Raw genomic sequence first — 24,398 nt, 5'->3', positions numbered from 1 at the left:
AGAAAGCTTTTTAATTTGCATAACTTCAGTCGCAGAAAAGCTTCTAGACTTCAAAACAAACCTGACTCAGGACTTTAGAGCACAACTCAAAGCTAAGTTTACCCTCTACAGCCAGGAAAATGTTCATAAAATAATCAATGCACAACTGTGTTAAGAGTCCAAGGTGAGTCTCCAGCTTTACTAGACAAGTCCAGGTCAGCTCTCAATTCACTACAGACAGTTCCAGTCAGTGTTAGTTATGTAAGCAATGTGACAAAAGTTGTTTCAAAGTTGTTTGAAACAACCCAGCTTGGGTCTGAGTAAACAAATCATGACTAAATTCTTTGAAACAAATAATAAGCATGTAGCACGCACGCACACACACACAGAAGATTTACCTGAAGCACCTTGCCCTGGGGACTCTCCTCAAAGAGCAGGTGCTGCTGGTAAAGCGGCTCCAGGGTCTTTCGTGCAATCTTGGTTTTCTTTTTGGCTTTACAGGATCCATTATCCAGCAGGTACACCTTGACATAGGGGGCTGAATACAGTGGGAGGGGTTAGGAAGGAGTTAAAGTTAAAGATGGATGTAAAGCGCAAAAGGAAAGGGGAGGAAGGAGCAAAGGGATGGAGAGACTTTGTCTTATTGTGCATGTGTTTGAGTTGGAGACCTTCTGTAGTGAAGTGTTGAGAGTGTTTGTGTGTTACCTGGGAGGGATTTGGAGCCTGGTTTTTGAGTAAGGCCGCGTGCCCTGATCACCTCCACCTCCAGCTGGCCTTTCTTGTCCATCAAACCGATCTGAACATCGCCTGTATGTAGAGAAACACATCTCCTATTATACATGTGATCAGAAAATAGATCCTTTTATTTGCAGTTTCATTTTTGAACTCTTGGGAACATTGATGGTGACGGAGGCGTGACTCACCCATTGCAGGTGTTGCTAGTGTTTGCCTGCCAACCAGTTGACCGGGGCCTAAACCATCCAGGAAGTCACTGAACTGACTGTCAGCACCTAACCGCATACCTGAGAAGATCAAACTGACACACACACACACACACATTCACACAATTATTCCACAGTTACTCTCTTTTGTTTTGTGAAATCTTGTCTACTACACTACACAATACGAACCTTAAACAATCTGATGTTTCTAGTTGAATAGAAATGAAGAGGTTAAGGGAAGCTGAAATGACTACATTTATAAAAAGTGGAAATTCAAGCCTTGTTTGATGGGACAGGACAGCAACTTTAAAAATGTGTCTTTTTTTTTTGGTTGACAGCTCTAATGCGCATTCAGGATGTCAAGAATCTAAATGCTGTGATGAAGACAGCACTGACAGGTTTGTTTCATTTTTTTCCCCACCTAGTGCAAATTAGCATCTATTTACAATGAGGGAAGCCTCAGAGTCCTTTTGAGAATAAATAAAGGTTTGAAACGAAAGGAAATTTACGAAGGAGTATTAGGGATTTTTTTTTGTAGATTTTGTGATTTAAGCCATAAATTAACAAGAATAAAGTTGTTATTTTAGTCTACATTTATAGGCTATCAGAAGAGCAGCAGCCGCCTGTACGTAAATGAGGAAGGTGGAGCAGTTATACTTTCGTAAAGGTTTCACAAATATGGAAATAACTTCCTTGTGTTGTCTGCAACACAGACTGACTGAGTATGAACAGTTTGACAAGGTCTTAAAATATCTGATTAGTTGTGTTGGGGCTTAACGTGTGCCGATATGAAACTACACATGGTTTTGGCACATCAGCATCACATTGTCATAAAATATCAAGACCCTGATAACATACTGCAAGGAAGTGGAGCTTTTCCAAAGAAAAAACACACAGAGGAAATGTGTGTCTTTTGTGTCAGAGGAAAAGCTTTAAGGGTTCTCCTTTCATCTTTTTTGCACAGGCAGGTGGCTGCTCTTCTGATACAACCTTTCAGAATAATACAGCTCTGGAAAAAATTAAGAGACCACTGCATTTTTTTCTGAAATCAGCATCTCTACATAGTATGAAAGCCATTCCATTCCAGTGTCTGTTGAATTCCAACACAAGCACACCTCATTCTACTTAACGAGGTACTGTTTAGGTGATCACCTGATTCCAAATCTTATTAAAAGAGGAAAAGTATAAAAACCACTGCTGTGGTCATCACTATCCTCTTGCAATAGGACCAGCTGGATGGCAAAAACAGTGCTAGTAGTACCTCAAAAGTAATTGGAGTAAAAAAGATAACTATTGACCATTCCAAAAGAGTTGAAAATAAAAGTTTTGAGTGAGGAAAAGAAGGGTTAAATTCTGGTTTTACTGGCAGAGGGTTACAGTGAGCATCAGCTTGCTTCCATCCTTAAAATTTCCAAGACGGTTGTTCATAAGAACAAGGTCAAGCAGCAGACATTGGGGACAACAAAGCTACAGACCGGCATAGGGCGAAAACGACTAACGGAATGACCGTCAACTCATTTGAATGTCACTCAGAAACAGTAGGATGACATCAAGTGACCTACAAAAAAAATGGCAAATGGCAGCTGGGGTGAGGTGCATGGTGAGAACGTTTAGAAACAGGCTCCTAGGGGCAGGGCTCAAGTCGTGTAAAGCTAGAAAAAAGCCCTTCATCAATGAGAAGCAAAGAAGAGCCAGGCTGAGGTTTGGACCATAGAGGACTGGAGTAAGGTCATCTTCTCTGATGAGTCCAATTTTCAGCTTTGCCCAACACCTGGTCGTGTAATGGTTAGATGGAGACCTGGAGAGGCCTACAAGCCACAGTGTATCGCACCCATCGGTGACGGACTGGGATTGCTTCAGCAGGGCTGGAATTGGTCAGATGCGTAGGGCGCATGGATCAAGCCACATACAAGGTTGTCCTGAAAGAAAACTTGCTTCCTTCTGCTCTGACAATGTTCCCCAACTCTGAGGATTGTTTTTTCCAGCAGGACAATGTTCCATGCCACACAGCTAAGTCAATCAAGGTGTGGATGAAGGACCACCAGATCAAGACCCTGTCATGGCCAGCCCAATCTCCAGACCTGAACCCCATTGAAAACCTCTGGGATGTGATCAAGAGGAAGATGGATGGTCACAAGCCATCAAACAAAGCTGAGCTGCTTGAATTTTTGCGCCAGGAGGGGCATAAAGTCACCCAACAGCAATTTGAAAGACTGCTGCAGAGCATGCCAAGACACATGAAAGCTGTGATTGACAATCAGGGTTATTCCACCAAATATTGATTTCTGAACTCTTCCAAAGTTAAAACATTAGTATTGTGTTGTGTATAAATGAATATGAACTTGTTTTCTTGGCATTATTTAACGTCTGAAAACACTGCATCTTTTTTGTTATTTTAACCATTTGGCATTTTCTGCAAATAAATGCTCTAAATGACAATATTTTTATTTGGAATTTGGGAGAAATGTTGTCAGTAGTTGATAGAATTAAACAAAACTGTTAATTTTACTCAAACACATACCTACAAATAGTAAAATCAGAGAAACAGATAATTTTGCAGTGGTCTCTTAATTTTTTCCAGAGCTGTACATTTGACCATATCCTAATTTAAATTGTTCAACCAATTTAACCCTAACTCCCGTGAATCAACAACTTTATTCTCGCAAAATTATGACTTTAAACTCAAAATTTTAGGAAAAAAATATTTAATGTGGCCCTAATACTCGTATATAGTCGTATCTATTGGCATCTTTGCATTGACTTCTTTGTCATTTGGCTGCACATAGAGTTTGCTTTGCTTTCGGTCTGATGCTCCGTTAGAACTGTAGCATTTTGAAACCAGCCTGTTTGTAAATACAAATAATTAAAAGACCAACTTGTGATTAACTTGTAATGGTACCAAAAGAGAGCTAAGAAAACCACTACATGTGTTCTCTCTTCTCATGTAGATCTGTTCTTAGGTGTGTACGTACTTCCCCTCAGAGCTGTAGCTGTTCATACTGCCGTCAGTGGACTCTCTGCTGGCCTGTCGGTTCATGCCTGACCCTCCCCGCGGATACTCCACGGCCATGCCCGTCTCCACGCTCCGCTGGATGCTGCTGCTGCCGCCCTTACTACCCTTCTTTCCTGTTGTCGTCTCTGTAGGGAACACAGGAGAGGAAATTAACAACAGTTAGACCAAGGCTAGTCTTTCAGTTCCTAAGGACTTGTGGGAGCCGGACTGACACAGAAAAATAAAAGACTAGTCCCTTAGTAATGATTAAAAGTCTTTTCCGGGACGTTTTTTTGTGTGTCCACAAAACACAAGCCTGATCATCATGAGGTTTATTAATGTACACGCCATCCCATGCAAATCTATAATCCAGGGTGACCTCATCAACATCTAAAAACAAGATTTCTAACATAAATACAAATACATTTTCTGTCAGATTCCAAAAGGTTTTTGGAAGTAAGACACAAAATTAGGAACTAGGGAGGAGTTTAATGTGATGAAGTCACTGCAGGAGGGTGACTATGCTTCAATGAATCTATAACAATCTGCAATGTTGAGCAGAAATGTAAAGAAAATGTAAAAAGAAAAATGCAAAGGGAAAAGTCAGAGGATTGAAGAAAACATAAAGTGTGCTTACAAGAGGAGTTCAGAACTTTTTAAAAGCTGGCTGTTTAATCTCACACACGTGTTTGGTTAGGATAATGACTCACAGATGAAGTCAGATTTAGTTCCTTGTTGTTAAAAAAAGAGGATATATATTTCGAAAAGATTTATTTCATGGCTTTTTGCCTTTTTTTGACAGGACAGTGGATAGAGAAGGAAACCAGGAAGAGAGAGAGTGACATGCAGGAAAGGAGCCACAGGTCGGACTTGAACCTGGTCCGCCTGCTCTGAGCCTCTGTACACGGGGCGCGACCTAAAGTAGTGAAACTGTATATGTAGATCCAGCATGCATGTATGTTGGACTCAGCCAGGCTTTTATCTAGAACTGAAGCAGCTTTTAAACACAAAGGAGACAGAAGAAGGAGGAGTGAGGAAGCGTGCCGGAGACAGAGCTCGGGGAGGGCAGGAGGTGCAGGATTGTCTAACAGGGCTATCACTCCTCTCTGTAGCTGCCTTTCTAACTTAGATTGATCATTTTTTTTTCTTTCTTCATATGTCTCATATATCGTTCTGTGTATTGTGATGATTTATTAACTAAAAAAAAAAATCAGTTATTTTGAACAGTTCCTTCATAAGCTCTCTTCGTATATACAGTAGATCTAAAGTCACTCTTTCATTATTGCATATAGCGTTTGATTGCTCCAGTAGATTTCAACAGACAGCAGCAGTAAAACAGTATTAATCACTGCAACATAATCCTCAGTCACAAACGTGCTTGATGAGAATATTCCCTCTTAAAATGCTTGTTGTTGTTTTTTCACACTTACAAGCCTAAATAGTTTCTTAGTGTAGACCATTACAGAAATGATCCTTGCAGGGAGAGTCTTCTTTGGTGAAGAGGAAGCCTCTCTCTCTCTTTCGTTGCACAGTTAGAGCCACTGAACTCCACTAACTAAACGTTGTTTGTGTCATTCAGGGACGATGCCAGGATTTTTTTTCCTCCCGGTGCTGAGGGGGAGATTTACTGATATGTTGGGGTGCTTTGAATAGTCGATTTTCATGAATTCATTGTTACTTTTTAAGTTCTCTCTTCTTTTTTTTTTCAAATAAAAGCAGACATACGTGATAAAAGCTTAGCTAGACATTTTTGATGGGGCTATAGCACCTCCTAGCCCCGGTGTGGCGCCGTGCTTGGGGTTCATTGCATTCTGTGTGCATTGAACTGTATTTGTGTAATAGTTTCAGATCTAATACAATACTGTGTAAAACTTCATAACATAAAAAAACAAACCAATCTGAATCTGATAACTGATAACTAAGCAAAATGGTTAACTGTGGTTAAAAAAAGCATCTTAGTCTCTGAAGAGATCATTTCTGTCATGTTTCAGACACTAAGAATATCTATACATATAAATAAAACGGTGCTCTGCCTCTGTGCCCTTCCTGTCAGCTCCTGTGTCAGATCAGACTCTCAGCTGTTAGTTTGCACTTTAGTGACGTTGTTTCCTCCTCTCTAGATCCTGACTTGTGTTGTACTTCCTCCCTGATGTACGCCGCTTTGGAGAAAAGCTTCTGATAAATGAATTGTAGACGAATAAAAATCTGAATCTGTCAGTTTTAAGACAACCACTCTTGGTGTAAATACTTCATTTGCTAACATGTACCCCCAAGCTTTACCGAATCCTGCAGTGATCAAGCCCATTATGTGTCTGTTGACTGGAGCAATAAACGTGACTCATTCTACATTATTTTGTACCTTTTAGTTATTCTGTAGTGAATACAAAGTCAAACAATATTTTAAATACACAACGCTTAGTTGATCATGTATTCACGTTGTGCCTTCATGGTGTCTATGAGTCTTTCTGAGCAGCACCTGAACTTAAAGGGATACTTCAGCCATTTGCATTAAGCTTTGTATCATTAGAAACCTGGTAGTGTTTTTGAATGGTCGTGCATCCCGCCCTCATTTTCCCCTGAGATGGGAAATCTTTGTATTTCTTCTTTGTAAGTCTGAAAAGGAGCTTCCGATGACGCAAAAATCGTCATTTTGCGCCATCGGAAGCTGTTGTGGTTAGTGGGGTGAAACTACAACGCTAGTTCCTCATATTTTCGACCACTGAAGCTACAGACCAATCACAGATCAGTGGGTGGGAACTCACTCCCAGAATCGAAACTTAACGTCCGCCATATTGCTTGGAATGCTATGCTAACAGGCTCTATGGAGAAAGCTGATAAGAACTAACAATGGCGAAAAAAACTGATATGGATGAAGGGGATTTTGAAGGTCTTGTGCTCGAATCGGATGTTCGTGGCTATCTCTACGAACCGCAATATAGCAGCGAGGCAGCTGCTGCCGACAGGCGGGTGTTGGCCCCCAGCAGCCCCAGCACCCGAAGCCAGTGGCTGTGAGGACGAGGAGCCAGGGCCGGCTCGAGCTGGAGCTGGTAGTGTCGGTGCTCTCACTGTTTGCTATGGACACAGACATAGAGTCTGTTTTCTGCCAGGAATTTACAAGATACCAATTCTGGAAGAAATCTCTGAATCGGAATGACCCAATGTCAATACAGATTCATGTTTCAATGGGTGAAGTATCCCTTTAAGTGTCAGTTTACATCTCTTACTGTCCTGAAGTGTCTATCTGCCTGATACTTAAACACTGTATGAGGGTCTGTCTGTCTAGCTGTCTATCTGTCTGTCTGTCTGTGTGTGTGTGTGTCTGTCTGTCTGTCTATCTGTGTGTGTGTCTGTCTATCTGTCTGTCTGTGTGTGTGTGTCTGTCTATCTGTCTGTCTGTGTGTGTGTCTGTCTATCTGTCTGTCTGTGTGTGTGTGTCTGTCCATCTGTCTGTCTGTGTGTGTGTCTGTCTATCTGTCTGTCTGTGTGTGTCTGTCTATCTGTCTGTCTGTCTGTCTGTGTGTGTGTCTGTCTATCTGTCTGTCTGTGTGTGTGTCTGTCTATCTGTCTGTCTGTGTGTGTGTCTGTCTATCTGTCTGTCTGTGTGTGTGTGTGTCTGTCTGTGTGTCTGTCTGTCTGTCTCTCTCACTATTGGTTTACCTTTCTGTCTGTTCGCCGCCTTACCCGCCGCCTCTGAAATAACACACACAACAACAACACCAATAAACAACAACACAGGATACACAACACCTGTACTAAAACATGAGAACATTTTGTTTGTACATGGATATTGTTAAACATCAAATCCATAAAGAAATGCACACATGAAGCATTCAACATTTGTTTGGCTCCTTTGACCACACAACATCAAACGGACTAGTTGACATTAGAGGAAGCCAATCTTCTTGGCAGTAGCAAATGGTATTTACAGTAATTACACAAATGTCTTATTTAACTGTGGTGCACACAGCAGACTAAAAGGCATTTAGTGATGTAGGTAAGAAGGCTTTATCTGTGTGAAGTGTTTCTCTCTCTCTCTCTCTCTCTCTCTCTCTGTGGATTAGTGAGATGATTTAGATTTCTTTGACTGCTCTCTGACCTGTCTGGCTGAGTTGCGAGGTACTCCGGCTGCGTCTGGATGGAAGAATGGCTACAACACGTTGGCTGAGGCTCGAGCGACGCTTCTTGATCCCGCTTCCCAGGCTACCGAGGGCCGTGTCAGATTGGCTACCGTCGGCGTGCTCCATGCCGTAGATCTCACCGCTCACGCTGGTACTCTTCATCATGTGGCGGCCTGATGCACGCATGGCCCTGCTGTCGTTACATATAACAAATAATCAGTTTGAGTGAAAATGAATGAATAACAGACAAAAAGAGCCTGTGGGAGTGTTTGGGTACCTGAAGCGTCCCCGGGGTCTCTCTGACTGGATGGACATGTAGCTGGTGCTACTGATGCGAGAGGCACTGCTGGAGATGGCTGACACGTCGCTGACATCACTGTCTGAGGACTTATGGGAAACATTTTCACTGCTCCGCCTGCGGTCCTTGTCGAGCTGCAGGAACCAAACAAAAACAAATGTTGCCATTTAGATATTAGTGCTAGATACGAAGAACATACACCGAGAACAAACCAACCAATAATCAGCCTTCAGGAGAGGTTCTAAGGATAACCTATAAAGATTGCCATTAACAATAGATCTAAGAATCTATTATTATACGTTTACATATTTTAGTCAGAACTGAACCAGCATAGAAACAAGGCCTTTTTGTTGTCATGGTTTCATTTCATCACATGATGATTTCTACACATCCAAAACTGAAGAAGAATTTTAAGTTACATTTGACCGTTGATCTCAGCATGCTTGCACTACTCACCACTACACTATTGTCTTATTTAGTCGTGTACATCTTTTCTTATTTTGTGTTTATTGTTGTATTTAACTTTTTGTAAATTTAGAGCACAGTTCACTAAAGTCAAATTCCTTGTGTAAAGCTGATTCTGATTCTAAATGTGTTACTTTGTAGTGTTGTCATAATATCATCTTTTTAAATTTCAAATATGATTCCAGTAAAAGTCATATGACGTTGATAACGATTTTGATGCCATGGCAACAATAATCTAAGTCAGAATATTGAGTAAGTTCTTGTTTTTAAAGATGTATTGTTGGGCTTTTAATGTCTTTACTGTAGAGACAGGACAGTGGATAGAGTTAGAAATCAGGGACAGAGAGAGAGTAGGGAATGAGGGAATGACATGCGGGAAAGGAGCCACAGGTCCAATGTGAACCCTGGTGGCCCACTTTGAGGACCACAGCCTCCGTACATGGGGCCCGCACCTAAATGCCAGCCACTAGCACCCTGTTCCTGTTTTCTAACACCAAAGAAATGCAGGCAAACTTCTGGAAATTGTTCAAAAACATTATTTTATGTGTAGTTTACAAAGTGTTATCTCTTCTGCTCGCTGCAGCTTTTCATTCAAAATCTGACTGATGATCTTTAGGTTAGGGTTATAGGTCAGAGATTGTATCGTTCTAAAAAACACCATATCCAAAAGTACATTTTGACAACTTACTTTCTATGTGTTTCCATCCATATCACTGCACCTCTTCTGATTTGTGGATATGTAAGCCAGTTTGTGCTGATGATAACTTAGCATGCGTCCAGATGAGGGACAGTGTAATACATCACACAGACAGCAGTGACACTCTGCATACAGAAAAGTTTAACCACCTGCAAACAGGCGTGTGAAAGTCAGGAAAGCCCCATTTATCTGTCACTCCTTCTGTAAGTAAGGGATTTAATGGCAGCCTGTGTGAATTTATAAACACTTCTCTATTTGACTTGGAACCAACTCATTTTATTGAGTGGTCTTCCCCATTACCGTAACATAATTTACGACTTCCTTCGACAGTAAAGAGAATTCACTGCGATGCACTTCAGCAACATTATGGCACCTGCTCTCTGGCTTTAAGCGTTACTCCCCCCCCCCCCCCCCATGCTCCTGATGACACTAAATGAAGCCAGTAACAAATAGTCGTGGCCCACCTCCCGTTTGTTCTTGAGGGCTCGGTCCAGGTCCTGTTGGCTGGAGGTGGAGGCAGCTGACACCCGGTTGGAATGAACCCTCATCTGGAGCTGACGAACACACTCCTCTGCTACCAGGGCTACACACACGCACACACACACACACACAAACAATCACAAATAAAGAAAATAAAAGCTGAAGAAACTCCCGCTTCATCAGAAAATGTTACTGCTGAGATCATATTGTGTCGAGGAGGAGGTGATAAATTCAGGTGGATATCAGAGAGAAAGAGCCTCAGCAGCTAGGACACATACAGTCCTGAATAAATTCCTGAATACTGAATTTCACCTGAAAGAAGAGACATTTTAAAAAGTCACATTTTTGTCTGCAATAGAACGAAGGTCCTAAGGTTCACCAGTGAGAAACTTCAGGAAATACCTCAAACAAAAGTATTTTTAGCAGCAGCAGAGCTATAGAAGTTATCTACTCAGGATCCAGCCCAACATTTTAAATCAGTGGATTTGGATGAAGGAGACTAGAACCAGTTGGGGGCCTAAACAAACTTATGAGTAAACCATGTATCTCCTTTTCTCCCTTCTTTCCTCGTGACAGCAGAGACTAAGGGGGAGGAAGTGCATACAGACTAATACAGCTTGGTTGAGATCTAACCTTAACAGGAACCTCACCCTGGATCTGCCTTCCCTGTCCTCTTTCTTTTAACTTTTTCTTCTTTATTCCCTCATCCGAGTGAGAGACTAGGGGGGAAGGGGCGTAAAGCCTAATCTGGTGGGGGTGACCTCCAGACTACAGACTATCTGTTTTTTGCTTATCCCTTGGGTAATGTTGGAGTAGTAGTGTTTTTGTTTGGCCTTTTTACATCAAGAAGATATCACAAGGACGTTTTGTCAATGGGTATAATGGACAGTGAGAGAGAGCACAGAGCAAGTTGGCTCCAGCACACCAGAAACATCGGTGAAGGGAGGTTCCCACTTGATCGCACTGGTGATGTGTTGGCTCATACTCCTCATCTCGTTTTACAGCTAGGTTGTGGAGTCATGTGGAAGGGTAGACGGTATCAGTATGGTCACCGTTGTTACCTGGAACTCTCTTGTGAACAAAGCCAGGGTTTGTTAAAGGTGGCAATGCTGTCTGGGTTGTGGAGTCCACTAAAAGCCATGTGGTGATATATGTAACTTATCAGTAAGGTGAAAACATGGGAATAAATACGTGTGTGTCTCTGAGAACACATCTTTTGAATTAGGGCAAAAGTTTCTCGTGCTCATTTGGAAAAAAAAATACAATTGAGAACTGGGGATAGACGTACAGAAAAAATTGTGAGAAGAAAGAATTTCAACACGACAGGTGAACTTTTAAATTAAGGATTTTAACCTGGCTGGGGGATGGGATTTAAATTAGTCATTACACATTACACAAGCAGCAGTCTAAAATGTGCAGGTTTTGCAATGACGGTAGGAAACCTCCCTAAGGGGTTCCCATCTGACAGAACTCACTCTTGGTGACCTGCAGAACGCTGGTTCGAGGGGCCCCAATTGATTTTTGCCCTAACAGACTCGGCAACTGCCACTGACCTGGATGTTAAAAAATGTCCATCATCTTTCTCCTGGTTTAATAAACACATTATAAAAATATCTCAATTTAAGAAAATGCCCTTATTTCCATCTGGCCCATTTGAACTGAAGAGAGGATTTCTTGAACCAGTACTTGTTTTTTGGCCCTAAAAAAAAAGCATTAGCTTTCTAAAGACATTTGTACAGTACAGCACACACACCTGCACATACACACGCACGTAAAGTGATGAACATTTACCTTGTTCTGCGGTGCTGCTCTGAGGGGGAAGCTGAGGGAGTTGTCGTACTCTGCGGGCTGAGGAGGAGGTCACTGAGGAGGAAAGAGACGAACCACCTTGGAGGTGGCCCCTAACACAGAGTAAAGGGACAGAGAAGAAAAGGGACGGAGGTAGAGAGAGATGAGGAGAGAGTTGAAGAAGAACAAACATGACGTAAGGATGGGGAAAAAAAGAGAAAATTAAAGTCAAAATAGTTTTAATCCTTCTTTTATACTGCAGCTCCGGTCACTCACTGGAGTTCACATTCACACAGCCTAAGTGTTTGAAACTCACCTGAAGGAAATCAAAAGCTATACACAGTCACATAAATATGTTTTTTTTTTTTTTTATCTTAAGAGTTGCACCTTTGAAGTGACAGACTGTGGCTTAAGTATAAAGTGACATAAGTTAAATGAAAAAAACAACAACTCAGTAGCAGTAATATTTCAGTGAACGATCAGTGTCAGCAACATGTTCTCAGAGTGAAGCAATGTGAAGCTTGTTCAGGGGTTGACAGTGAGGGATCCTGTGGCAGAAAAAAAGCAGCAAATAAACATTTAGATGGTGGAAGATCAGATAGAGGAGGTGGAAGCCTTCAAACATAAATCCCACTGCACCTAACCCACAAAGAAGAGGGTTATTCCTCCAACCAGTGTTTTCTTAAAATGCTAAATTTGTTTTAATTCCAACTGACTTCGAGCATGATCCAAAGGCAACTGGACTGGTTGAAGATCTTGAAGACATTTCAAGCACGGGAGCTTCAACCGATCCAGTTGTCTATGATCAAGCTTTCGAATTGACCATGAAACTGGATGACTGAGAACCTACTCACCCACTCATTCCAAGTGACATAAACTATGTCAAATCAAATCAGTTGTGTTTTCTGCTGTGCTGCTTTATCCTAAAAAAACAGGCAGTAATAGATACAAAAGATGTCCAACATGTTTTGGCCACTAACACATTCAGATTGTTATTCTAAGTGTTTGACATCATCATAAAAAGGGTCCATGGAGAACTATTGCATAAGGAGCTATCGTTGCAGTGAACACGTTTTTTAAATATCCTTATACCGCCCTCTTCAAAAGCACCAGACTCCTTTGATGAAAACAGTCATTTAACCATGTAGAACACAGGAATCCCTGGTTTGATTATTGGTTAGTGTGTTTTGCTGATCTATGAATTTGGTGATTTTACATTAGGGCCCGACCGATATGAGATTTTTGGGGCCGATACCAATTTTAGGGAGAATCTTCAATCTTAATGGCTAGATAAATCGATGGATAGATATAGATATAAAACACCCTCAAATTCTGTTATAAAAAACTTCTCAAGAAGATGTACAATGAAAACAAGATGTATTTTACAGTTGAACAAAAGTCTTTTATGGCCAGAATAAAAAGAGTATGCAGAAGCACTAATTTAATTTTGATATGATCAATTATAAATACAATCTATATAAAAATAAATAATACACATTAAGTTGAATAAACATAGTTATATCGGCATATTGGAGATCAAATTTGCTGACACCGATTGTCATATAATATATGGCCAATTTATCAGTCAGGCTCTAAATTTCATGATTATTTCGATCATTCACAGTGTTTGTGTAACACACAGTCTGGTGCTTTGAAGGGAGTGCTTAAAAAACAAAAAAAAGGTAAGGGGGCCCAGGTAAAAAAGAATCAAAAGACCTATCATTATGAAAGAATTATGTTTTACAAATAATCCTGCAAACACTTGATTTCGGATGTTGCTTTATAAAAGTTTGAAACAGACCAAACTACATAAATGGGCTTCTTACACATACCATAAAACACAACACTGACACATCTGCTTGGATATTACAACTGTTAAACAATGAACTTTGAGTTTTCACACATGTACGATAAATGCACAAACATAGAAGAGCAGCAGCAGCGTCAGGGTCAGTGAATTGGGAAAGGCGGGTCACAGAAACACATAAACAGGAAAGATAATGACGGAGTGTGAGAGCAGCCCTGACTTTATCCTTTCCACAACAGTATCTACAGAACCTCAAAGGGATACACCTCTGAGTCAGAGGACATTCATTCAAGGGGGCTTCCCCTTACCGAGGGGCCGCAGCGCGGCCTTCTTTCCTCTGGAGCCCCTTAAGATGGAAGTAGGTTTAATACTGGTGCACACACACACACACACACACACACACACACACACACAAATGTGCACACAAATCACACAAGTGCCATACAAACCCAAAGCCCAGCAACACAGTGCGTGAGACAGCGGCATGCAAGAAGAAAGATGGGGTCGTGGAAAAATGAAAAAGAGAAAAAAGCAACAGAATAAAAATAAACAAAAGCTCATCAAAAATGTGTCGAATCGAAACTAGCAAAACATCTAATTTTTACAAAGTGGTAGGCCATGTTTGGGGCTCACCACTAAAGGTGCACACAGCTCTGTGAATTTCACTGCCTTTCCATGAATTGCATCTGGATGATTGCCAGTTCCAGTTCTACTTAAGGCTGAACATGCCCAGTGTTATGACCAGTTAGCTAGGATTTCTCGGATGAACACCAACCATGCCGGCTGTGGAGCGCCTTCTCTGTTGACCTCCCGTGAGTGGCACTTTCGCTTATCTAGCAAGTCACATACGTGGTCGCTCTGCAAGTCATAACCTACCCTACAACAGTTGGTGTCCATCTGGAATATGCCTGTATTCTAACAAAATAGAGGGGGAAAAATATACTTCCATGTGCGAACACCTTGAATGATTCTGCAATGAAACTTGCACTGTAACGCAATGGCATCATTTTTTTTTCTTGTTTTTTCTGTAAACCTAAAGAAGGTTATGAAAGACATATATTCTTAATGTTATCTGATGAAGTGCACTAAAAATGTTATTTTTGGTATTATTTCTAATAAGAGTGAGTTGACACCTTTTCCCATAAGAGATCATGAAGAAAGGGACAGTCATACTACATGATATCATCATGTGTTCCATGTTAGACTGAAACTCTCCTGACACAGTACCATTCCCTTCACACTCTCTTTAAGATGGTCCAATGTGGGGAAATCTTAATCCAATCTCACTGCGGACTCAGAGTATTTCAAAGATAGTAGCTTCCTCCAAGCTGATGAATTGATTTAAAAAGCTACCAGCAGTAGTCAGTTTAAAGAAAAGAGGCCAAAGCTGGTTGAGAAATTGCGAGCCCCTCCATCAATGAGCTCATACAATCCTTCTTGACGTGCCTTACCTGCTACTGTTAGACAGCTTCCTGCCATGAGTCTGACATTCAGGTGTTTCCAGGGTCCGAGGCTGCCTGGAGAATGGTGGATGAGCAATACAAAACAGAAAAAAAGGTTGGATGGATGGATGGATGAGAGGATGGAAGAGAGTATGATGGAGGAACATCATTTAGATTTAGAAGAGTCTGTCAGGCGGCTGTCAGTGGCCTTATAAGTTTATGATCTGGAAAACAGGAAATAGGAGGCATGCTGTGATAGATGGTATGATGGGGATATGAATAAGGGGTGTCACACACTCATGCTTCATCTGTAACTGTGTGTGTGTGTGTGTGTGTGTGTGTGTGTGTGTGTGTGTGTGTGTGTGTGTGTGTGTGTGTGTGTGTACCTCTTTGTACTGAGGTGAATTAAAGTCTCTTGAGTAGGAAGCAGCATCCATATTCTCCATTCATGGACATGAAGATGACAAGGATGATACATGTACGACACACACACACACACACACACACACACACACACACACACACAGTCACACTTCTGATATGAATTATGGACATTGTGAACTTTCAGTCATTTCTGAGCACTAAGCCTTGAGAAAGAAGGACTTTTTTAGAGACTGTGAAGAAAATGCGAGCACATAGAAGCTGCAGATGCAAATCCCAGAACAGAAAGAGTACGCTAGGAAAGACTGCAGGAAGCAACTCAACAAGGCAGGAGGTCACACCATAACCAGAACAAACTACCAGATGTTTAGAAGAGCACAAACCAGGCACCAGAAAACCGTGAAGGAAGAATAGAAAAGCAAAAAGGAGTCACAACTACAGCAACGACAAACCACAACCAGGGATGAAAACTATCACTACATCTCTTGGCAACAGACTGGAAACCAGAATAACACCACCACCACCACAAGCTGAAAAAAACCGATACAAAGGCAACCCTTTACACAATGGGAGTGAAAAAGCTTCATACAGTGTAGAACTTGTCTTTGCCTGTGAGACACTTTCATTTGGCAAATTCTACATTGTGCATTATTTTCACTCTCACTGTGTCCAGCTCATTGACCTTACTGCAGTTATAAACAAAAGGCTAAAGGTCAAAAAGTGACAAGAGTAGTTTGTCACTTTATCTTGTATTTGTTGAAATTACCTGAAAACCCTACAGGTTTAACTGCAACTATTGTTGGTTTCAAGAGGGTAAACATTTAAATTAAAAGTATTATTTTGAAATTTTCCGAAACAAGCATTTTTTCTCATAAGTCTCATAAGAGTAGATCTTTTATATGTGTCTGCCTAAGTTGAGTATGCCCTGGCATTAACAGTTAGCCTGGTCACATTCCTTGGGATAAAATATGCCTAAAGCTAACTGAAAATCTCAGTAATTCACCTGTAACATCTGTTTAAAACTCCCATAAACCTTAAAACAGATGTTACAGGTTTGATGAAAGGTTCTTGAAATGACAATCACATATAAGCCAGACTGTGGCCCCATAAAAACATTTCTGTGCTCTGTACATATTCTTAGTAATATTATAAAGGTTGTCTTTTGTGGAACAAAACATTTAGATCAAATGTTGTTAAATCTCTTGGTGTATACTGATTTAGGGATCTTAGGAAACCATTTTAATGTTTAATGGAATGCTTAACCGTCCCATTGCTGTGATTTCATATTTGTGGAAGAAGATAGGCCCGCACATTTGCTCAAATGCCACAAAAATGTTTCATTCGTTACAACGCTTCGACAAGAGGTCTTCTTCAGGTGATCAGTTTTGGAAACTTTGGAAACTGAAGAAGACCTCTCGTCGAATGAATTCAAACTTTTTGTGGCATTTGATCAAGTGTGCGGGCCTAACTTCTTCCACAGTCTGCTGATTTTGCACTGCCCTGCACCTATGTGATGCGCGTTTAACTACCTCCTTTTTCTGTGATTTGATATTTAACATAAAATACAACTTTTTCATCCAAATCTCGAAACCTTCCCACACCGTTTCTTTAAAGGTCGTTACAATTTGGAAGAAAGGACAAACTTCTCCAGTGTGCTAATATGACTTACAGTTTGGATATAATACAAGATAAAGTCACTCACTACACTTAAGTCTGAAGAGAAAGAGCTGAAAGAATTTAGGTTGTAAATTCACCAACTGCTAATATCAGGACTGAGCGAAGAGAGAAGCATTAGCTGTAAAATGAGGAAGAGCTTGACATTTGCCTTAACCCAATAAGACCCAACTGAACCTGAAGGTCTTCTGTCAATTTTAAAAGAATGTGTTTATTATAATAGAAAACCAGCTGACATATTGGGTGGTTATTTGCCTTGTAAACACGCCTTTCTCCTTTTATATAACTTAAACACTTCCGGGTTTGGGTCATAGTTGCATCAGATTTGAAGGCAGTAGTCAAGCTCTAAGAGGAAGCGGTTGGGGATCCACCAAAGGGTACCTGTCATCTTCAGGGGAAGCATGTTGGATAAGAATCCTGGGACTTGCAGGACGTCTCCGGGGCAGGGAATGGGACAAAGGTTTTCTACGTGTACACATACAAAACAAATCACCCATACAGTATGACCACATCTAAAAGACATTTCAGAATTAGAAATGCCATGGCATCATTGGGTATGCAAGTACACTTCATAAAGTTGAGTTGGTAAAACTGTGAGCACAAGTGTGCTCATCTACACGTCCAGCAGACTGCTGACAACAGCTTTCATTAGCAGTTGTTGTTTTTGGTTCCAATGAATAATGGCCCACTGTCTCACTCTTTTGAGCTCTATTTTTTATTAACCAACTGATGAGGACTAAATCCCATCCTTTCTCTGTTTTCTTGTTTTGCATACAAAAATCTCTTAACAACACGCAGTTGTTTGTAGATTTGTTGCTGGAACAAAAATCCAACAGTAAACCTACATGCAATTTCCATATATTACAAAGGACAGAAGGACAACTATGTGTTTTGACGATTGACATATCATAATTAGATGCACTGTGACGTCCAACAGTCCTAGTTTTGTATTCTGGCTGTCACCATCTTGGTTTTGATAGAGCCAGAGGTGACCGTACAAAACCATACAAAAGGATGTAGGAAATGCAAGATGTCAGCTTACACTATCACCAGGTTAGTTTGCAAGTTGCACTTACATCACTGACTGTAAGTGATTGACTAACTCTGATTTTACTTGGGATGCTAATTGTGGCTCGTTAAATTTTAGTATTTTTATAGTTTTTTTTCTTGAAGTGGAACCATAAATTACAAAAGGAACATCATGCCATCTTAAGGAAGACATGAAACAATCAATGGGGACCATTAACTCTTTACCAAATTGCTTACTGAGGTGATACAGCAAGTAATAGGTGGCTTTTTTTTTCATCTGCTTCTATACAATTGGACATATTTTGGTACCAGTGGTGTGACACCAGCTGGGAATAGAAAGCATGCAGGTTTGAGGAAGAGTTCACACTGTGGCTTCACTTATTAGAACCTGAGGTGTACTCCAATTCTTATATACAATCTAAGACTTTAACCTTTGATTTAGCAAAAAGCAGTTTATGGCCGGTATGGACAAAGGGATTATTATCAACCTCAAGTATTTAAAAAAACTATAAAACATTTAAAGGCAGAGTCAGTAGCTTTTTCCTAAAAAATAAAACATAGACTTAAACAAAAGTATTTCCGATCAATCACCACTTATGGGCCTCCACACATATGTGGTGGTGACTGTGTCTGCAGAGACCCTGTCCTCTGCCTGAGTTTTGAGAAGAGTCTGTCATAGCTGGCGAATATGACGGACTGAATGTGGCGCCAAAGTAGAGAAAATATAACCATAGTGAGCGAAACACTTAGTGGACAAAGCTTGTTCCAAAACAGGGGTGGACTTTGGGTTGGCTTTCACCTCGGACTCAGAGTTGGCCTGCTTTTTGTTGGACAGGCAGGTGCTAAACACCTGGTGGTTAGCTTGTGCTAACGTGTTGTAGCTTGCAGTGTAGGTACAAGCAGTAAACGTACACACTATGTCCTGGAGTAAGTGTGTGCTTCTGGGGACGATGAGTCCGGGAAGAGGGGCCCAGTTTGAATATTGTATTTACAAGCTGCAATGAAACAGGCTACTGACTTCACCTTTAAGGTATTCCTCATGGTATTTTTATTACACTGAATGTGACGGTTGATCAAGAAAGCAGCAATGGCACCAGAAATCTCTTCAGATGCTAGTCCCGCACAAATACAGGTAACTGTGAACTGATAATAACGAGACGTAAGATTGGACAATTTGAAGCTAAGCAAGTTGAACTGATAAGGTCATTTATTTTTAGATCTAAAGATTGAGATAAGGGGATATTGGATAAGGAGAAGAGCACCAGTTCTGTTGTCAGGGTGCTAATCTCTCTTGCATACACTCATACTTAGATGGGTTGATGAAGGTGTAGATAGCAATACTTCATTTCTGTTCCATTTCACAAAATGTTTTGAGAATCAAAGTATTGCTCATGGATGATACACTGGTGTTGGTGTTAGAAAATGTTGCACCTTCATACACAACTTGAAGATTGTGGTAAAACAAGGAAGCCGCTAAGTGGAACAGCAGATAGAGAGGTTTGAGTGGTGTACAGTGCGGGGGTGTGGGTAGAGCGAGGAGAGGGGAAGCTTAACCTTCAGCAAGTGGAAAGAACTACAAAGACCAGGAAAGGTAGAGAGTAAGAGACTACTTGAGCACTACAGGAGGGGTGGCAGGGGACAGAGGCTGGTACCTTTCAGTCTCTGGTGAGGGGGCATGATTGTCTGGGGTCAGACAGTTGGTGCTAGCGCTCCTAACCCTGTCCAGAGAAGGCTGCAGATCACTAGAGGCACCACAGCACAACATGCCATCCAATGGAGGAGAAGACAGGAGGAGAGGACAGAAACAAACAAAAAGAGAAAAACAATGGACAAATGTTTTAAAAGAAAGTTGAGTTTGATTCTCCAAATCATAACGCTAGTCTGAAAATTAAACCATGACTGGCTGACTGGCGGAAGGATGGGAGTGTCTGTAGGTTGTCATGGAGATGAGAAATGATGGAGACAACTTTTTCTGATTGCTCTCTGATTGTTTCCCCAGAGTGGGCACAGATAATGCTCATATTTTCCTTCATTAGGACTTAAACAATCTGAACATTTGTTATGAGTAAGCCTTACCTAACTGTCACCTCATCTGTGAACATTACAACGCGGTGTGTGATGGAGGAGCGCGTTGCCATGACCATGTGCGATCCAACAGTAGAGCTTATCTTTCGACATGCAGACAGCTTGGAACTAGTCACAAGATGGGAAAAAAAACAGCATGCATTTTGCAAATAAAACAAAATAAAGAGATGAAAGCTGTGTTATTGAAGCTCCTTTAGGAAATACTCACACAAAAAGAAGTTTGAAGGGTTATGGAGATTGAATCTTTGTGTCTGCTACTATAAAAATGTAGAGTTCTGCAGATTTTCATCTTCTGATATGAGGTATTATTCAGATGAATACTGATTTTTTATTTTTTTTTCCAAAGGATGAGAAGGACTCACACTGGCACTACAACATGTCTCAGGCCTCAGTATGCTTCAAATACTTTCTGACATTAGAAATAAGAACTTCACCTGATGCTACTGTCCAAAAATTAAAATGAAAATTTGATCCACCCCCTCACAGCCATTGGTTGATTTGTGGGAGGTGGGAAAGTAAGCAGGGTTTGAACTTCTCTCTCAGAGATGATTATGAAAAGACAAAGAACAAATAACTTCAATTCAAACAACACAGTGTTACAGTCTACGTGAGTGACACGCCCCCTGCACACAAGATGATGATTTTTTTTTTTTAGATAGAGTTATGGTCTTGGTCTCGTCTTAGAAGCTGTTAAACATGAATTATGATCTTAATAAGATTCTGCTTATTTCTACCTTATAAGGGTCATACTAAGCAATGCATGTTACGATCATAATTCATGTTCAACAACTTCCTGACTTACTCTCAATAATCAGTAATAAGGAGGGCAGACTCTAAGTTAATGACCTATTAGCTTTAGACTATGGTCATGTAGAATAAGGTACTCATAAACAGCCAGTATGCTACTTATTAGCATGCTAGAAGGGAACTAGTTAATGGTGAATATTGTGACTTTGATTTTAAGTGTTACCATAAACATTTAAATCATAGAAAATTTCAAGGTAAGCCTGGGGACCCAGGATGCACTTCAGCTGGAAAAATCCAGCTTGAAATGTGTCATTTTCACTGGTCAAAAAGAGCTTAGATGAATTCTCTCTTGAGAATGTGGGTCAGTTTGGGATGAATTCAGCAAACATGACTCTGTGTTTATTTTTCAAAATGCAACTCTGCAGAGCTGATTCATCTCTCTCTGACTGGATTCTCCCCCAAAGCAATGGCCTCTGTCACTAATGGGCACTGAAGTATTTATAGCCATCTGTCGTGTCAAACTGACAAACAAACAGGATTTTACAGAAGTGAAAACGTATAGGAGCATTCTCCAGGAGATCTCTGTGTTCCTACGATTACAGACAGCCATGATATTATTAATACTATATCATTAATAATATTATTTAAGGAACCATTTAGAAACGGGATAGCTTTTCTGGGTATTTAACCCGTGTTTACTTTGAAGCATACTGAACCCTTCATGATGTACTTACCTGCTTTTGTGTTTGTGGATACCGTTGAATAAAAGTGGCATCTTAGGTGGCAGTGTATTACAGTGCTTAGCAGGTCTCCTGATGTTAGCGTGCATGCAGTAGACAGAAATAGGAAAACGGGAGGAATGGGTGGAAGAGGAGAAAAAACAAAATGTGTGGAAAAGTTTTAATAAAGGGGATCAACTTATCCAGTGATTTTAGGATCTATGCGTGTACGCTTGTTATGAAACCCACACTAGCCAGCGTATTTCATTTTCCTTATACTAAAACATGGAAGGTTATTTCCATGTTTCAGGACTGTTATGTATGTCTTCACAGCAGTCATATTATCTTGTGACACATTTCCAAACAGCTCCCTCCTTGCTAAAATCACTGGCTAAGCTTGTGTTTTTTTTTTTTTTTTTGCAGTGTAAGCGAGAAGAACTACAGCAGCCCATGACAGGCGTACAAGCAGCGAAAGGCAGCTCTCATCTCGACAGACGAGATTAAAAACACCCATCTCCCTCAAACACATCTGTGTGTATTCAGAGTACAAACACAAAATGGGACCAGTTTATTATGTTTCCATCAGACGTGTGTGTGGTTATACAAGGAGAAGCCTCTAATAAGACAGACAGATGTGTTCTTAAGCGTGGTACTTACCTCTTTGTCTGTGTGTTCACATGAGACCCATGTGGAGATGACTACAGTATACATGATACCCAAATGTAAAATTACATCTCAAACTATATGTAGTTATTTATGCGAGTAAAGAACAGAGACAAGATGTGGAAAACTTCTTATCAAGAGGAAAATATAGAAAATTAAGATGTGTTTCCTTTAAGGAGCTAAATCGTATGAATGTTTGCATTAAACAGGAGGTGAGCTATGTTTTTTTTTTTTAACCCTAGGAAGCTAAACTGCTGACACTTTTAGTATCATAGCAGCTTCATTACAGCTAGGAGTAAGGTCAATGATTACAAGCACAGTCCTGTAGTGCCCTCTTGTGGATCTTAGTCAGCATTGCAACTGAACAAGTCCTCTTTTTTGCTGTCTTTCCAGAGTCTGATTTACCTGCTTATGCGTCTCATACTACCCCATATTGCTTTTTTCAGATCCAAAATGGCAGTAAACATTTATTTGGCCATTTATTAATGTCAACAAATCCTGTGAAAACATCAAACCCAGCGTTGTATTGATCCCGATATAAAGAGATGTTTGCGTATATTGTGATATTTCCAATTACTTTCTCGCAGATAACTTTATTGATGTCTAAAGACTTAGCACAGGTTCTGGTCTATGTTTGCATTGCTATGGTTGCTTGCTGCTATTAATCACACCATGTCTCTTTATCTTAAAACTTGTCACTTTGCCACAACTTGTATAAACCTCTATTATTTATCCCCTCTATTCTTACTTGATTGTATTTGTTTACCTCCTTATTTTTGAAAACCTGAATTTCTCCTCTAGGGAGATCCAATAAGAGTCATCGTATCTTTTGATGATTGATGTCTAATCAGGTCGAGGTTGTGTTCTTTCTCCTGGGTTAAACCTGGAAGTTAAAACTTTAACTTCCAGGTTTTTCAGGTCAATTAAATTGACTGGGCCCTTCCAGGTCTCAGGTGTCTCTGCCTTTTGTACCTGTATCCGGCCAGCTCTATAATACCACAGACAGAATCTGGTCACTTTTATATATTTCTGGTCTAGGGTCTAAGAAAACTACCAAGGTCCATGAAGGTTTGGGTCAGTCATTTTAGACTAAGGTTCATTTTGGGGCTTTTTTATGTTTTGATTTTTTAGTGATAGGACAGTTGTTAGAGAGGAAATTGGGGAGAGAGAGAGTGGGGAACAACATGCTGCAGATCGGATTCAAACCTGGGTCGCCTGCTTGGAGGACCATAGCCTTTGTACATGGGGTGCACACAATAACCGATAGGCTACCGACCCCCCTCATTTTGGACTTTTTAAGATGTCTTTTGAGAACACACATACCGTACTTGATTAAGACTCATTCCCACATACTCCATCCTGCTGCCCTTAGTACTCACTAGAACAGTCAAAGTGTATTAATCCGCTGTTAAAAATAGTCCCCCTCAGAGGCACTTTTTACCACTTGGATAAAAACAGCAGTAACCATTTAGCATATTTTTTTGTAGATAAAAAATCCACACATTCCTGACCAGTTTTCATACATTTATGAAGAAACAAAGAGTGTTAAGATATTGAGAAGTTGAACAATACAGACAACGATGGGATATTTTCTGAGGATTTGTTGACCTAAAAAATCTACAAACATTTGCCATCATTATTCTCGGATTCCTGTTTAGAATGTAGCTTCTACTTGAGTGTGTTTTGATCCCTTTATCTTTAAGAAAAACAAACATTATGTAACTTTAACTCTCTGTTTACATTTTTTTAATTGTAAACATTAAAGTCAAAGTAAGAGAAAGAGAAGGACAGTTTTATATATTGAAGCTCCACACATATAACACTACTACTGATCCAAAAACAACATGTCGTCAGAGGCTAGTTTACCTGGTGTGGAGGCACTCAGCACTTTTGCCTCGCATTGATTGGTGGATCATGATGACCTCACTGTGGTTACCATGGAGATGGATGACACATGAGGAAATCAACAACAGTCAAAAATCCAGAAGAGCAAAAGGAGAAGGTGAATAGGAAAGAGGAGCTGTTGCTGATTGCTATGCACGCCAGACAAACACAAACAAACAAACAAACAAACAAACAAACAAACACACACA

The 24,398-nt window shown here is 40.5% G+C and overlaps 1 protein-coding gene across 27 annotated transcripts in view; it reads right to left on the bottom strand.

Moving 5' to 3' along the window:
- Window positions 1-24,398, bottom strand: part of LOC132975911 (regulating synaptic membrane exocytosis protein 1-like) — a 113,869-nt gene that overhangs the window by 2,566 nt on the left and 86,905 nt on the right. For 11 of the 27 annotated variants that reach the window (XM_061040783.1, XM_061040787.1, XM_061040794.1 and 8 more), the window contains 14 exons: window positions 24,172-24,231; window positions 21,658-21,735; window positions 19,744-19,833; window positions 17,444-17,527; window positions 15,017-15,082; window positions 11,762-11,871; window positions 9,955-10,073; window positions 8,308-8,462; window positions 8,009-8,223; window positions 7,570-7,602; window positions 3,893-4,058; window positions 903-1,015; window positions 685-786; window positions 378-517 (listed from right to left, as the gene is read on the bottom strand). In XM_061040783.1, the coding sequence (XP_060896766.1) occupies window positions 378-517; window positions 685-786; window positions 903-1,015; window positions 3,893-4,058; window positions 7,570-7,602; window positions 8,009-8,223; window positions 8,308-8,462; window positions 9,955-10,073; window positions 11,762-11,871; window positions 15,017-15,082; window positions 17,444-17,527; window positions 19,744-19,833; window positions 21,658-21,735; window positions 24,172-24,231 (1,531 nt within the window). The remainder of the gene's footprint in view (window positions 1-377; window positions 518-684; window positions 787-902; window positions 1,016-3,892; window positions 4,059-7,569; window positions 7,603-8,008; window positions 8,224-8,307; window positions 8,463-9,954; window positions 10,074-11,761; window positions 11,872-15,016; window positions 15,083-17,443; window positions 17,528-19,743; window positions 19,834-21,657; window positions 21,736-24,171; window positions 24,232-24,398) is intronic. The other 16 variants (XM_061040799.1, XM_061040800.1, XM_061040788.1 and 13 more) reach the window with 15 other exon arrangements.

The sequence above is a fragment of the Labrus mixtus genome, chromosome 6, assembly GCF_963584025.1.
Source record: "Labrus mixtus chromosome 6, fLabMix1.1, whole genome shotgun sequence".
Classification (NCBI taxonomy): domain Eukaryota; kingdom Metazoa; phylum Chordata; class Actinopteri; order Labriformes; family Labridae; genus Labrus; species Labrus mixtus.
Note: the sequence above shows the minus strand (reverse complement) of the source record. Positions and strands in the feature narration are given on the sequence as shown.